The sequence below is a fragment of the Phascolarctos cinereus genome, unplaced genomic scaffold (assembly GCF_003287225.1).
Source record: "Phascolarctos cinereus isolate Bilbo 61053 unplaced genomic scaffold, phaCin_HiC Scaffold_5;HRSCAF=322, whole genome shotgun sequence".
Classification (NCBI taxonomy): domain Eukaryota; kingdom Metazoa; phylum Chordata; class Mammalia; order Diprotodontia; family Phascolarctidae; genus Phascolarctos; species Phascolarctos cinereus.
Genome location: NW_027555958.1, coordinates 330,988,647 through 331,006,085, shown reverse-complemented (window position 1 = coordinate 331,006,085; position 17,439 = coordinate 330,988,647). Strand labels below are relative to the sequence as shown.

General features: G+C 39.3%; 1 protein-coding gene across 1 annotated transcript in view; it reads right to left on the bottom strand.

Annotated features, from left to right (window-relative positions):
- PGBD5 (piggyBac transposable element derived 5) overlaps positions 1 to 17,439 on the bottom strand; it is a 169,572-nt gene that overhangs the window by 22,653 nt on the left and 129,480 nt on the right. The window contains exons 4-5 of the mRNA XM_021000431.2: positions 5,986 to 6,166; positions 1,228 to 1,425 (exon numbers count right to left, since the gene is read on the bottom strand). Coding sequence (XP_020856090.1) covers positions 1,228 to 1,425; positions 5,986 to 6,166 — 379 coding nt within the window. The remainder of the gene's footprint in view (positions 1 to 1,227; positions 1,426 to 5,985; positions 6,167 to 17,439) is intronic.

Genomic DNA, 17,439 nt, shown 5'->3' with positions numbered 1-17,439 from the left:
CTGTATAAAGCTTGCAATGTATATGTCTGTTTGCATGTTGTCTCCCCCATTAGACGTAAACTCCTTGAGGACAGGGACTATCTCTTGCCTCTTTTTGTATCTCTAGGGCTTAGCACAGTTCCTGGCACATGGTAGGTGCTTAACAATTATTGATGTACTATATATGTTTTAAGCCTAAACCCAGGCAAATATTCCTTGACAGTATTTCTCGGCCTGTGGGAAGGTAGTAGGTTAGAACAAAAACTTAAAGCATTTTCTTTATGATGTTGTTTATGATGACCCCATCTGGGTTTTCTTGGCAAAGATACTGGGAGTGGTTAGCCATTTCCTCTCCAGCTCATTTCACAGATGAGGAAACAGAGGCAAACAGGGTTAAGTGACTTGCCCAGGGTCACACAGCTGGTAAGCGTGTGAGACCAGATTTAAATCAGGAAGTTCAGTCTTCCTGACTCCAGGCCTGGCACGCTATCTACTGCACCACCCAGCTGCAGCTATATGAGCAGTATATTGGGATTCAAAGACAGGCTACTACACAGAAGTGAATAATTTTGCACATGTCCTGTTCCTTTTCATTTTCCATTAGAGCAGCTTCATAAGACTTGATCTGTAAGAAGCCCTGACAATAACAGACTTTTTTCCTAAAGAATCCCTTTGTGTATGAGTAGATTTTTTTTTAATCTCAAAGAAAAGCCAGCAGAGAAGTGGTTCAAACTGCTGCTTAACCCAAAGCAGGTATTTACTTCTGAAAGCATAGGAAAGCAGACGGTGGTGATTTTTTTTAAAAATTAGGATAGATTTTCACAGATTCCAAGATGCTGAAGGGATCATGCTGATATGTCATTCTGTGATTCCTAACTACACCTATGTGAAACATGGAGATTTTAATGAGGATTGTTAATTCACCTGGAAAAAAAAAACCCATCATCCTATCCCTTCTTGGCAGTTTAAGAGGTAGCACAGTGAGAATGGGTTCTGCCTTCTTAGCAAGTGCCTTCTACACCTCCTAATTTGAAATTTCCATCAACCAGAGGGAGAGAGTTATGGTTCTTGAACCCCAAACCTGGAGATCGCAAGGATTACAGGAACTGTATCTTTTATAAAAGCCTCCAAATTCATTTTGTCAAGAGCTTGCTCTCAGATCATCAAAATCTCCCCCACTCTCCATTTCTTCCATTAGGCTCCTTGTCTACTCCAGTTAGCGAGAGTGAGATGATTTATCCCCCTTACCTTGCTGAACTGGTGAATAGGCATTTGTCAGAAAACGGAAGGGTCCTTTGTTGTACCAGCAGATCACAGACATGTTTCCTTTCATCTTTATTTGGTACTGTCCTCGAGCCTGGGGAACATCTGAATTATTCAGCATAGACAGAGGTAGGCCAGTGCAGTCACTTTTTCGGGAACTCAGCAGTCCACAGCAGTAAATCTCTGTGGGGGTGGGGAGAAAAATAATTGTAAAATATACATATAATATACATTATAGTATCTTACAGTTTGCATCAGTTTACAGATGAAGAAACTGAGGCACAGAAACATTAAGCGACTCACCTAAGGCCAATTAGTTAGAAAGTGGCAGAGCCAGGATTTGAATCTATGTCTTCAAATTCCAAATATAATTTTAGATAGCTAGGTGACACAGTGGATAGAACGCTGGGCCTGGAATCAGGAAGACCTGAATTCAAATTCAGCCTCAGACACTTCTTAGCTGTTTGATCCTAGGCAAGTTACTTATCTGCCTCAGTTTCTTCAACTATAAAATGGGGATCATAATAGCACCAATCTCCCAGGATTGTTGTGAGGATCATATGAAATAATTGTAAAGTGCTTAATATTTCGTTTGTGCCTTTGAATCCAAGGCCTAGCTCAGTGTATTGCACATATAGGTGCTTAATTAGTTTAGTTAGCATAGAGCTTGCCACATAGTAAATGCTTAATAAATAGTTAAGTCTTTTCACTTCTTTGTGAATATCAGCCTATGTGATGCAGGTTTTTTCCCTATAGGCAAAAGTGAGCCATTGATTGTTTTTTACCTAGGAAACAGTAGGTAAAGCATTGTGGGAGAAATTAGATATGCAAATCATGATGTTTAGGCAGATTAAATCTGGAAGTAGCACACAGAGTGAGCAAGAGAGAGGAGAGAATGGGGCAGATAGACAGGTTAGGAGATTAATACAATAGTTGTGTAGAATGAGAGCTCTTTGAAAGCGGGCGGGGGGCGGGGAGAGGGTGTTTGTTTCTGTCTTTGAATCCCAGGGCAGGCTCAGTGCATTGCACATATAAGTGCTTAATAAATGCTTATTGAACTGAATTCAGGTATTAATGATAGGGGTCTTGACCAGGGTGGTTGCAATAGAAACAGCAAGAAAAAACAAAAAGGGACAACAGCATAGTGTGATTGGAGAAGGAGGGATATCAAGGTGTCCACTGGAAATAGTGTTCATTTAATGAACTTGGCTCAGGAGTCAGAGAAGCCAAGTACAAATCCCACTCCTGAAGCTCACTACCTAGGTGACTTTGGACAAATAATCTTTCCTCCCTGGGCCTCAGTTTTGGCAACTGTAAAACGAGGAGATCAGATTAGATGGCCTCTGAATCCCTTCCTGCTCTGGATCTAAGATCCTAGGATGCCCTCATTTTACAGATGAAGAAACAGGGGCCCAGAGAGTTCTAAATGGCCTTCTAGAAGCCTTCCAATTTTAAATCAATGATTGTTCAGTCTTTTTTCAGTTATGTCTGACTCTTTGTGACCCCATTTGGGTTTTTCTTGACAAAAAAAAAGATACTGAAGCAGTTTGCCATTTCCTTCTCCAGCTCATTTTACAGATGAGGAAACTGAGGCAAACAGGGTGAAGTGACTTGCCCAGGGTCACACAGCTAATAAGTATCTGAGTCTGGATTGGAACTCAGGAAGTTGAGTCTTCCTGCCTCTAGGCCTGGCACTCTTTCCACTGAACCACCTATCTGCCTATTGCTGGACAATAGATCCAATAGTCCTATTAACTTACTTCATATAGGTTATAAATGATAAAACCAGGACTCAAAACCTAGGCCATTTGACCTCAAATCCAGCATTCTTTCCGCTAAAACTATAAAAAAAATACTGACCATATGTCACACATGACAATGGCTGAGGGCTGAGATGATCCTGCTGGGGCATCAGGTACCACTTAGCATGCTTTCTGGGTTACTGCACGAGCCAAGGATGCAAACTTAGCTCAATATGCCCATAATACTATGTAAGATTTCCTACTTCTTTTCCTTCCTTGAACCAGGGCAACTGTGGCATGGGCCCTCTGGAAGACTGGCAGCTGCATTGCAATGCAGTCCACTCATTTGTATCTACAGCAACTTTGCTTTTAAAATTGGCTCATAAGACTATTTCATGACTATCCCATAAAAGATGACATTTTCATAACATCTCAACTCAACCTTCCCTGCAAGGAGCCCGAGGCTGAACCACCCAATTAATAAGTGGGCAAAAAATAATATTTGGCTCCAAAACTATAGTTGAAACTGGTGAAAGAAGAGGTCCAATGGGAAATGATCAGAAGGAAGACAGCTTTACCTTTTAAAAAGCCTGATACTTTCAGATAATCTATATTTGTATTAGTGAAGGACGTATATGATATACATTTCTGTCATGAAACTCCTCCTACTCCAATGCCTTATCTTGCCAGAGAGATGCTGAAGCCTATCTATGCCAGTGGATTTCTGGTCCTCTTAGATCTTAGTAAGTTAGAATAGCTTTGATAAAAGTTATGGCAAACAACGGCATTTCAAAAAGAGCCCTGGCTATGCCGGACCACTGGATTAAAGAACACAGGTTTAAACCACCGATCTTCTCCTTTGTACCTGGGTGACCTTGACCATATTCCTTAACTTCTCTGGGTTTCAGTTACTTCATTTGTAAAATGACGGGGTTAGACCAGATCAGGGTGCTTATCCTTTTTTGTATCATGGATCCCCCCTTTGACAGTCTGGTGAAGCCTAGGGATGACTTCTCAGAACAATGCTTTTAAAAATGCATTGAATAAAATACATAAGATTATACAGGAAATCAATTATAATTCAGTTATCAAAATATAAGGCATCCCAACAGTCTTAGTGTAGTCCAGAAGCTTTAATAGCTTAAAACTGTACTTTTGGGATACCCTACATTACAAAAATAAGTTTCTTGGAACCCCAGTTTAAGAACTCCTAGACTAACTGATATCTAAAGTCCCTTCCTGCCCTAAACCTATGTTTCCATGTTGACCTACAATCCTATGTTGACAAGGACCAGCCTAGCTAAGGTCTGAGAGACATCATCAGAAGCTTAGCATCCAGGTATGAATTCTTTTAGACATTGCAACTTATGGACTGTCTAATAAAATTACAAAGCTTGACATCATGTCAGGTAACTCCACTGATAAAATAACATTTTTGAGGAACTGACAAAAGGAATATAGAATTGGAATCTAGCTCTTGCAATGTGGGATAGAAAACAGGAAGGGTAAAGGTGGCCTCGGGGCATAGTGGGAAAAACCCTAGATTAAGAGTCAAAAAACCAGGGATCAGGTCTCACTTCTACTTGTGTGACGTTGATTAAGTCATTCTTGGTGCCTCAATTTCCCCACGTCTAAAAAGGAAAAAATACTCATACTACCTCCCTCAGAAGGTTGTTGTGGGAAGCAAACACATGTGGATATCCTTTATAAATACTTAGTGCTAGATCAAGGTGAGCTACAAAGAGTCCCAGCTGATCTCCTCACTTTCCAAGCATACTTTGCATGTGGGCAAGGGGGTGGCAGACATCTGCTTTCATTCACCTACCAAGGAACAAGAGATGTTCTCTCTATTCAGTATCTAAACCAAGTGGATGTTTTCAAGGACAGTTCATCAGAGGTTCTCAAACTTTTCCCTCTTTAAATCCCTCTCAAAACTCTGTGTGGTTTCTTTTACTTTTGACACTGCCCCCAACTCCTGCCTTCCAATGCCCTTCTACTGAGGTTGTAATTTATGTGAAGTTCTGCCTAAGAGAATAATTTGGGGTTTGTAAGGCCAGGTCTCTAGAAAGGCTTAAAGATTTCTACCGAGTCATTGTTCTTGAGAGAAGTGACATGGGATAGTAGAGAGCTAGTCTAGATTTAAGTAAGTCTTGCCTCTGACATATACTAGTTGTGTGACTCTCACTTACTCTAATCACAACTCTCTAAGACTGTGGGTTACAAAGGATATGGAGACATGCAGGGATGGAGTGAGTTTCCTCACCTTCGAAGTCTTTATAGCAATGAAATCACACGTCAAGTCCTTACCCTAGTCCTTATTCCTACTATGCCTCTCATTCTAGTAGCTGCTATGGGATGAATGGAAATTACTTGGACAATGGTGGAACGGACCAGCTGTGATCCAAAAATGTGGGACCAACTTTAGAATATCATCAGATTCCCCAGCTTTCCATGGAGCTCCTGGCAGTATCAGCACTCTCGTGTCTCCCTTACTCCCAGTAGCCATGACAGTGCTTTTCTCATCCAATGCAATAACGGAGAAGAAGCCACCATCTTCCCAAACTTTTGTGAAGCCAGTTTCATTGATCCCTGAGCTAAACTGCACTCCTTTGTGTAGTAACACAGTGTGTGATATATTGGGAAGGATCATCATTGCAGCCTGGTGGAAGCTCACGAGCATTTGCCCAAAGGCTGAGAAAACTGTAATTGTAAAAAAGACAAAAGACAAAAAAACCCCAACAACAACCAACTATTCCTACAGGACAATTCTTTGGTGGTCAGTTGCCAAGAACAGAACACACATGGAGAAATTCCACCAGAACCTTGGGTGGAGCTGATTAACCATAGGGTCTTGAAGGTGGCTTCTAATATTAAAATTTTTAGCATCTGGGGGGCATTTGCACCTCTGACCACGTCTCTTTCCAGAGATTCCACTTAATAATTTCTAAGCAATTGCTCTCAGAGCAAATCCATAGTAGGAGCAGGTCACACCACCACAAACCTTGTTTCTCAAACTCTTCAAACAGGGGCAGGCTGGTGATGCTAGGCCCTGTGAAGATGATATAGTTCTTGCCCGCTGCGTTCCTACAGAGGCTCTTGGCCACCATGCTGTGGAGCTGGGGCTTGTTCTTTAGAGTGTCCAGTCCATCTGCACCACCGCCTTCTTTCAGGTGCACATAAATCTTCAAGAGAGAGAAACATACAAAGAAAAAGAGATAAAGTCAGCTTAATGCCAACAGCCTAAGAGAGTGATTAGGTGAAGCCTGAACCTACTACCAAGTGAACTATGACCTTGGGTAAGGTATCCCCTGAGGCTTAATCTCCTCCTGTCCTCACCATCTCTTGGCATATCTCACGGAGGCATGCTATCAATAACAAACTGATCTTGTAGACAGTCTGGGCATCACACCCATTACTCAGCCCAGGCAGTCCATGACTCAGAGTATACTTTTTCACTTTAGAAAGGCACAGGTAAAGCTAGTGTTGAAGAATTAATCCACAGCATGGTAATTTCCAGCTTAATCAGGGCATAGCCAATATTACTTATGGCCGAGGTCATAAGGGAAGAGCCTCTTACATTAGAAATTCTGTGGAGATTTTTAGGCAATACTGTAAGGCTTAAAAATTTTACATTCTGAAGGAAAGAAATCAAACAAGGGTCTTCTATGAGATGAATGGATATGTGCAAAGGTAAGAAATTAATGGAGGTATACAAGTAGATAAGATAATAGAGGCATACAAAGTACAAGCACTGAGGTATAACAGATGGGGGTGGTGTAGATTTTTGGGATGTTCTGAGGAAAGGTAAAGTACTTATGAATGATTGATTACAGCAAGTACAGTACTTCTATAGTCCTGAAGAAAGCAGGGTTTCCCATGGGCAAGTCCATTCCTGTGGTCTTTCAGGACAGAAATATCTCATCTCCTCATATCTAATTGCAGCAAAGCCAAACCTCTAGAAGAACAAAAAGTAGGTCTAGGCTCTATGAATCCTCAAATTCTGACTCTGTACCAAAAAGGCAGAATGTTTATAGTAGAAAAGATACTAATTTTGAAGTGAAGAGAGACCTAGGTTTGAATCCCATTTTAGCCACTTAGTAATTATATGACCATGGGAAAAAATGTCAAATGATAATAATAATTAGCATTTATATATCATTTTAAGGTTTGCAAAGCAATTTACAAATATTATCTCATTGTACCCCCAAAACAATCCTAGGAGGTAGGTTCCATTATAATTACCATTTTATAGATGAGGAAATTGAGGCAGACAGAGGTTAAATGACTTGTTCACAGTCATATGTAAGTGTCTGAGGTCTAGATTTGAACTAGATCTCCAGGTCCAGGCCTCAATCTGCTGCATCACCTAAGTGGCCCCAATTCACCTGACTCCCTAACTCAGGGAGACTCATCTCCTTGAGTTTTAGTTCTCTCATCTAAAAAATGGGATCACAAATACTTGCACCACTTATCGTTTGTTTTATTGTTGAGCTAGGAAAGTTCTTTGTAAACCTGAAAACACAATACAGTTGGGAGATATTGTCATAAAAAGCTGGGGGAATATGAATGAAATCCATAAAACAGTGACTAATGTGGAAAAGGTCAATAGGGACTCATTCACTTAATTCTGAAATACTAAGATTTGGGGAAGGGGGATATATTTTAAAACTTGTATAAAGTAATTTTAGAAAAAATAAAAAGGAAATATTGTATTATTTCACACACTTATAGAATCCATTACAAAATATGGTCCTGAAAGGAATTAGAAATGGACTTTTACAGGGTTTGGATGGATTCATGATAGAGCTGTAAATGGCTAAGAGGGCTGAAAAAACTTAACCTTTAAAGCATCCATAAAATAGGCTATCCATGTCCACCCATGGCATTTCCCATTGTTCTATGTTGCTTAGGAGAATGGAACATGAGTCTGATCCACTATGGTGGTTCCTATATCTCTATAAACTTCTGCAGTGAAGCTTTCCAAGTTTCAGATTCATCATGGGGGGAAAAAGATCTTTGGTGTCATGAACCCAGAAGTCTGAGAAGCTGGTAAGGAGCAAATAGTTGAAACAAGAGAAAGATTAGTTAACATTTCAAAGACTGGCACCATCCAAGCAAATATAAAATTAACATAGAAAGAGTCCCACAGAATTTCCCTGGCTCTCAGACAAAATACATTTGTGATTACAGTAATTTGGCAATAACGAATTGGTTATTGGAAAATATGCTGAGTATGGCCAGCCCAACTATTTCTTCATGGGAGCCACGAGTTAGTTCTGAAGAGCTGTTTGACCTTGGTCCCTCAGTTTCCTCAACTGCAAAATAAGAGGGTGGTACTTACAGATTGTTTAAGGTTCCTCCCAACCTCAAATTCTATATTCTTGTATTTGGATCACTACTTCCATTTTGCAGAAGGACAAAGGAAGGCAGAGAGGAGGGAGGTAAAGAGAGGAAGAAGGAAAGAAGGATGAAATGAAGGAAACAAGGAAGGATGGAAGGAAAGAGGAAAGATAGATGGAAGAAGAGAAGGAAAATAGGAGGAAAAAAAGAATAAAAAAGAATGAAGGAGGGGAAAATGAAAGAAGTATGAGAGGAAGGAAAGAGGGTTGAAAGGATGGAAAGAAGGAAGGATAAGATAAAGGAAGGAAGGAATAAAAGAGATGAAGTGAGAAAATATGGAATGATGCCCTTGAGTGCTTTGTTCTGGTTCAACTTATTCTGGTGTGAACAGCAAGTCATTTCTGAGCTTAAATTGAGGGAACATTCACTACCTATCTTTCAGCTACATATTTAACAATCAAATAATTCTCCTTCCATTAAATTTCCTAGTTATGACACATGTTGAGTTAGAGCTTTTCAATACATATATCTATTGTTCCTGGTTAAGCGTTTTAGGGGGGAGTTTCATTTTTATTTTATTTTATTCTTATTTTTTTTTGGGGGGGAATTGGGGTTAAGTGACTTGCCTAGGGTCACACAGCTAGTAAATGTCAAGTTTTGGTCTGAGGCCGGATTTGAACTCAGGTCCTCCTGACGTCAGGTCTGGTGTTCTATCCACTGTGCTACCTAGCTGCTCCATGGGGGGAGTTTTGTTCATTTGAAAACCACTGGAATACTTTGGATGGGAAGGGAAAGGAAATAAGTATTTATATAATTATATATGTATATATATATATATATATATATATATATATACATATTATATATATTGATATAATGCCTACTATGTATCAGGCACTGTGCTTAAGCACTTGGCAAATATTATCTCATTTGGTCCTCACAAGAACCCTGTAAAGTAAGTGCTATTATTATCTCCATTTTACAGTTGAGGAAACTGAGGCAAACAGGTTAAGTGACTTGCCCAAGATCACACAGCTAGTGAGGGTCTGAAGCCATATTTTTAACTCAAATCTTCCTGACTCCAGGCCCATCACTCAAGCCACTTCACCAACAGCTGCCTGAATATGTGAATTAATCCAAGTGCTCTGAAAACCAACTCAGAATGATACAAAATAGTTATTAAATTTTTCTTATTTTTGACCCCAAAATCCCAGCACTAGGAATTCAGACAAAAAGAAAGTTACTAAAAATATTAATGGAAGTGCTTTTTTGTGGTAACAGAAAGCAAAAATAGAAAAAAGTGAGTGTCCGTAAGATAGGAAATAGATGAACAAATTGTTCTATATGGATGTAATGGAATATTATGGTGCCACAAGAAATGATAGAGAACCATGAAAATATTTGTATGACCTGACACAAAATGAAGTAAGGCAGAGAATATATAGGACTACAATAGTGTGATTTAAAAAAAAAACACAACAAAAAAGTAGCAGAACTCAGAACAAATGCAATCATTAATATCAATTCCAAATGTCAAATGACTGCAGATGTCAAATGTGGTAGACAGTGCCATGCATAGCTGCCGTGTTAGTTTTGCTTGACTTTTTTTTTTTGCAACAAAGGATGGTTCACAGGAAAGGTAGAGAGGATCTATAGGGAAATAACTGTCATATAAAAAAAGCATAAATATGTTAATAAACATTAAAAAAGATGGCATGACATCATAGCTGAAAAATAAATACAGTCTGAGGTTGCGTTCAATGAACCATAGTAGCCAGAATAAGAGTTGTCACAGGTCCAGCGTAACATGGCCTGTTTAAACATCTGCAATGTTGGATTAATTTGGAGTGCCGCTTTAGGAAGAGCATCAACAATCTGGACAACATTTAGTGGAGGAAGACCAGGATGGCAATGGGACTGAAAAATCATACTATACAAGGATCAATGGGAGGAATGATTGGTGTTTAGCCTGGAGAATAGAAGACTTAAAGGAACATAACAGCTGTCTTCTAGTATTCAAAAGGCTTTCATGTAAAAGAGGGATTGATAATTATAGTTCACATTTCTACAGCACATTAAAGTTTGCAAAAATGCTTTACATGGTATTTCACTTGATTCTTACAACACACCTGTGATACTGTATCATTATCTCCATGTTAAATGTGAAGAACCTTAGGCTTAAGGGGACTTAAGTGCCTTGCTCATGTTCACAGTGAATATCAGAGGCAGAATTCAGACCCAGATCTCTTCTGTTGCCAAATCCAGTGTTCCTGCCGATATGCCGAGGAAAGAATTTGCTCCATTTTGCCCTCAAGGATGAAGCTAGGAGCAATGGGGGAAATTTTGGAGGGGAAAATTTGGGGCTCAATATAAGACAAAATTTCCTAACAATTAGTGATTTCCCAAGTAGATGGGGCTGCCTTAGGGGTAAATGATTTGCCCCTCTCTGAAGGGAGGTCTTCAAAGTGAGGTGAACCATTTTTCAGGGGATTTTGATTTAGGTATTGATTGAATCATATGACTTACATCCCTTCCAAAATTGAGATTCTGTGATCAACAGGCTGATCCGATACATCTAGTTACAGGGGTGTCCCCTTCTTTCACCACTCCTTGTGTGACCCTCCCAAACTATATACACGGTCACAAAGGACAACCTTCTTCCACAGCATGATTCATCCCATGAAGGGTACCTCTCCTAGAGACTTCACCAACAGTAATTTACTAAATGATACCCAAATTCCCTGAACAGATTAAAGAACTGACCTCATATGGTAAAACTGCCTTTATTTAACTTAAATCAACGGAAACTTTCCCTGAAAGGCAGCATATGGCACTGAGACCTGGAGTCAGGAGATACAGTTTTGAAACCTGGCTCTAATATTAGCTATTTGATCACAGGGGAGCCATTTACTTCCTTGGGCTTCCAATTCTCCACCTATAAAGTGAGGCTAATTATACTTGCACTGCCTACCCAACTGAATAATTGTGAGGAAAGCACTTAAAGCTATCTATAAACATCAGATTTATTAAGAAAGATTAAAGAATTACCCTATTCTACTGCTCGCTCTCTTAGGGGCAACCTTTAAGCATTTATCAAAGTAATTAGACAAGTAATTGGAATATGGGGAAATCCCAGTTCCAGATGACAAGCTCTTTGTGCAATTCTCCAAAACTTTACTCAGAAGGCATTCATGAAAGCCATATATCAAAAGTAACTTTCTTCTCTCTATGTGCTCCCCAAGACTTAAAAGGCATTCAAACTAATTCCAATAGAGTGGTCAAGTTTTAGGGAGAGGGGGGGTCAATGCCACTGGCTCAATATTTTTTTAATTATTCCCCAAATTCTCATTGAATTTATTTTTTTATAATTTATTTTACACTTAAATAGAAAATGAGAAAATAAAATAAAAAACATTGCCATGTATGCAACAGACCATAAGAGAGGATTCAATATAAAACAATAAATTTCCATTTCAAGAAAACCTATATAATAAATACTATACATTGTTTTCAAAGCTGGCCAGCTTTTCTTTGCTTCCTTGTTGGTTTTCTTTTGTTCTCTGCTGTGCACTTTTTACTTTATTTTTCCCCTCCTTCCCCCTACCCTAAAGAAGGCTACAAGTAAGCATAGATACACACACACACACACACACACACACAGATATACACTCATACACACACATGGAAGATCATACTATGCTCATTTCTTTCTATCATGTTTCTCCAAAGGTGGATAGCATCTTTCTTCGTAAGTCCAAGTCTTTCCATGTTTCTCTAAACCAACCAGCTCATCATTTGCTATACCATAGCAATATTCCTTTCTGGATTCAAACAACATCTTCCTTCATAGATCTTTGAGATTAATTTGGGTATTTGTAATAGTTAGAATGACTTTGTTGCTCCAAGTTGTTCTTAAAACAATACTGCTGTTACTGTACACAGTGTTCTCTTGGTTCCACTCATTTCACTCTTCATTATTTCATGGAGGTCTCTCCATACTTTTCTAAAATCACTGAGTTCTTCATTTTTTATAACACAGTAATATTTCTTCATGAACATATGCCATGGTTTGCTTAGCCATTCCCCAACTGATGGGCATCCCTGCAATTTCCAGTTCTTGGCCACTACTCGCTAGCCCAATATTAAGAGATAAGTGAATTTCCAGATAAGGCAACCCATGAACTAATCTACCATTACCTTCTGCCTTTGCTGTTCACACAGAAACGGCCCTGGGTCAGCTGTATTTCACAACTGCATGCGAGAGTTTCCCCCTCCTCATTCCCTAATTTGGTTAACTTGATTAAAATCTGAGCATTTAAAGCCATAGATTTTAATGCCTATTAAGAAAAAAAATAATTTTCAGGAACAAATCTAATATTAGTACTAAAAAGAAAAAAGTAAAATGTCTGAGGGCTAGGGGAGTGATCACTGCGTCCATCCCTCTGCTTTTAAATGGATATCTAAGCCATCTGAGATAGAGGATAACCTTTTCTCTTTTTTTAAGGATAATTAGAGCAGCCTATTCCAACATCTTATATTTAGATGGTTAAGAAGCTCACTCTTCCAGGAGAACATTATACATACTAACAGCAACATTGTGTGATGACCAATTTTGATAGACTTAGCACTTCTCAGCAATGCAATGATCTAAGACAATTCCAAAAGACTCACAATGGAAAATGCTATCCCCATCCGGAGAAAGAACTATGGAGTCTGAATTCAGATAGAAGAATACTATTTTCTCTCTTTTTTGTCTTTCTTGTGGTTTTTCCCTTTTTTTCTGATTCTTCTTTTACAGTATGACTAATGTGGAAATACGTTTAATATGATTGTACATATATAGCCTACATATGGGGGACAGAAGGAAAGGGGAAAATTATAACTCAGAACCTTGTAAAAGTGAATGTTGAAAATGAAAAATTAATTTATTAATAAATTGGGGGAAAAAAGAAGCTCTTTCTTCCAAGCCCTAAGCAAGGGCTGAACACGTCAGGTGTTTAATAAATACTTGTTTACATTGAATTCACATGATGTCATAAGTTTAATACTTATGAAAGATACTGGATTTAGTTGAAGCCAGAGAAAGTAGAGGGCTTTTCAGAGTTGCTGCAGTTACAAAATCTTTATGTTAAACATAAATTTATGACAGTAGGATCAAGCAGTGAAGATTAAATGGCATACAAGACACACAACAATAGGGCAAAATGCATAACAGACTGTAGACAAAAGCCTTTGGCTAGTGCTCCCCTCCCCATCAGAAAGTAAATGAGGGAGCATCCACATAGACTAGGAGCTCTGCAGAGACAACCTCATGCCAACATCCTAATTTGGAGCTAATTTAATCTACAATTGTCTCTACACTTCATACTCCTCTGGCTCTCTAGCTAGCAAATTCCTTTTTCATGCTACACTAATCTTTATGATTCAAAACTACTTCCTCCCTAGTTGAGGCATTCTGTCATCTTCTACCCTACCCCACCCCATCCCCGCCACATGCACTTTAATCTCTATCCTTCTTAGCTCCTCTGATTGAGATCTTTTCCATTTACACACCTTCCATCTTTTTTCCCTGTAGAAGGTTGTGTTGTTTTATTAAACATTTTTATTTATTAAAAGTAAACAAATATTTCATTGATGCACTCTCCTCCCCCCCACCTTTATTTTTATTTTTCTTGGCCCATTGCTACACCTTTCACCTTCTGAAACTCACTGAAACCTGGGGTAGGCATGAAAACACAGAACAGCAGAAAGAGCACTGACTTGTGAAGTTGGGGACCTGGGTTCAAATCATATTTCTATTACATACTGTTTTGTGTGACCTTGGGAAAAAAGTCACAACTTTTTTTTTGAAGTCATAACTTCTTAAGGTCTCAATTTCCTCATCTGTACAAAGAGGGTGTTAGACAAGATGGATTATAAAAGTCCCTTTTAGCTGTAGATTTGTGATACTGAACATACTATATCTTGCACTCCAACACTGGCTGAACCTTCTCTCTCATTCCCCACCTACAACCCTGTTCCCCGTAGGGGATAGGAGGAGGAATCAGCATGCTCTTTGCACCCTATTCCAAGCTGCTGACCTTGCTACTCTCACATTCCACTCATCAATCTTTTCTCTTCAAAGTTCACAATATCTCTTTATATCAGTCTGTACTGCTCTTTGTTAAGACCATCTATAGGCCTATAGGTCACTCTCTCAATTTTCTCAGAGTTCAGTACCTAGTTCACAGTCTTCCTGTCTCCTTCAACCTGTCCCCTAGTCTTTGGTAATTAATGTTGATGACTTTTGGAACGCCCTAGTCTCCAAGTTCATCAACCTGTTCAAGTCCCACAACCTCCATCTTCATTCCACTTCAATATCCCATGAGAATAATCATACTTTATTATCAGCCAAAACTGCTCTACTTCCAAGATCTTGAACTCTGGAATTCCCTTTCCACAGTCTCCTCTTTCATTCTCTCTCGTTGCAACACGCCACCTAAACCTGCTGCTCATCCTCACCACAATCCTGGGAACCACAATCACTCTCAATTCTCTCAGCCCATCCACCTTGCTCTGGCCTCACTTTTCTTCAGTCTCAAACCTAGAATTAACCAGAAAAGGCACTGTTTTCCATTTTTTCATTTTTTGCTGTTTTGCTCTTCATGCCCTGCTCAACCCTAGGTCATCCATAATATCTATTCTCTGCTCTTACTCCTGAGAAGTCAGAAAATCCTAAGGGCCAAGTTTACTACCAATTCATATTATCTAATGGCAAATGGGTTCTCATCACTGCATGGAAATCTGTTTATTCCTCTCAAATTGACTCCCCATCATAGTGCTCACAGTATCTCTTTTCAAGCCCCTTCTTAAGCTCCCAATTCCACTCCATTTCCTCAGTAGATGATCTCATCTCTTACTTCACTGAGAAGACTGAGATCCTCAATGGCGAATTCTCTCCATTCTCTTCCTTTACATATGAAAACCTCTGTGTATCCTCACCTATTCTTTTCCCCTTCCATCTAGTCTCAGGAAATGAGGTGGTCCATCTCCTTGGTCAAGGCTTACTTCTCCGCTTGTGCCACGAATTCCATACTGTCCTGCATACTCGTAATGAACACCTCCCTCTACTGTCTTCCTTTGCCTCTTTCTGAAAATATGTTCATGTCTTCCTTATCTTAAAAAAACACAAACATACAGACACACACACATTTTTCTAATAACCTTCTCTTGACCCTGCTATTTCCTCCAGCAGCTCAGAGAAAACCAGGCAGTTGGTCAGTCAGTAAATACATATTAAGTGCCTATTATGTGCCATGCTCTATGCTAAGCACTGGAGATACAAAAGGAGGCAAAAGACATTCCCTGCCTTCATGGAACTTATAGTCTAATGGAGGAGACAACAAGCAAATATATATGTGTGTGTCTGTCTGTATGTATATGTGGTATGTATGTATGTATGTATGTATGTATATGTGTGTATCTGTATGTGTATATGTGTCTATATGTATGGGGGGTGTGTGTGCACATAAATACACACACACACACACACACACACACACACACACACACACACCAAAGTTAATGTTGGCAGTAACCCAAAATCTTGGCAACCTACCATCTCACACTTAGGCCTCTGGTGGCCTCACTGATGCCTTTAACTTTCCCCCTCTTTTCATTATCCATCATTTTTGATGGAATGCAAGGGGCTGACTGTCTCATCCTTTGGGAACTTCTGTGTAATTTCATATGCTGTGGGGGATATTGTCTTGCTTTGCTATTTTTAAAGCGCCTTTAAAAACAATAGGTATTCAGAAACTTAGGAAAATTCTCAGCAATGATTATTGCTAGTTAAATAAATAAAAGTTTAACCAGGAAAAAAAATCTTGGCAACAACCAAAAGCCCTATCTCTTTGGCTTACTTTCCTGAGTTTCTTCTTTTCTTTTCCTCTCTGGGAACCTTATAACATAGCTTGGATATAGGGGTTGGGAACCTGTGGCCCTCTAGGTCCTCAAGTGTGGCCCTTTGACTGAATCCCAACTTCACAAAACAAATCCCTGTAATAAAAGGATTGGTTCTATAAAACTTGGACTCAGTCAAAAGGCCATACCCAAGGACCTAGAAGGCCACATGCGGCCTCAAGCCACAGGTCCCCACCCTTGCTAGCACATGTCTAGGTCTGCAGACGTGTGTAAAATGTCTCCAATGTCTTTGTAAACTGGTTTAACAGTGTATGTCAGATACAGGACAGATTTTCTTTCTCTGAACATTAAGAAAATATACAAAGGATTTAGAGCAGTCCATAAACAATCAATATAATTCTCCCTTTTTCTAGTTAATCTTGCCTCCCCCCTTCTAGCCTTATACAGTCCTCAAGACTCACAGCCACCACCCTTGGCCTTCCCTCAAAAGGGAAATGAACTTGGAGTTATTAAGGAGGCAACCACCGCCCCTTTCCAATTGTGGTATCTCACTTTCACCCCAGAGATACAGACAAGCAGGGATGTACTAGTAAATATTTAACAATGGGTTCTCTGAAAATAAAGGATACTTTTAAAGCTTAATTTGCATTAATCACATTTTTTATCACTTTCTTAAAGTCTAGACAATCAAAAAGACAATAAATCAAGCCCTGATTTTGTATTTTTTGCTGATTTCTGAGCAGTAATTATTCACACTGAAAACTTACCAATCAGCTCCAATTGTCCAGGTTGCTCCAGGCCTATAGTCCTATCTCAAAATCACCTTATTGTATCCAAGGCTTAGAGAGCCTTGAATGGAAAACAAATTTGGAATTGTTAAGATGTGTACCTTCTGAATAACTGCTAACAGTAACAAAGGGCAAATTCAGGGTGTTTGTTTCACTACTCTAAGGCTGATCAGTTACTTGGGCTTTTATCCCTTATGACCCCTTATCTCTTGTTGCTAAAATTACTAAAAAGGGAAGCCTTCACAATTCCTCATGATCTACCTACTTCAGTTCCTTGTGATCTGAATTCTGATCACACCGCTCTCCTGGAACTATTTTCTTAAAGGTCACCAGCGATCTCTTAATCTTGAAATCTAACAGCCTTCTCCGAGTTCTCATCTCCCCTGACCTTTCTGTAGCATTTGCACTATTAGCCACCCCCTCCT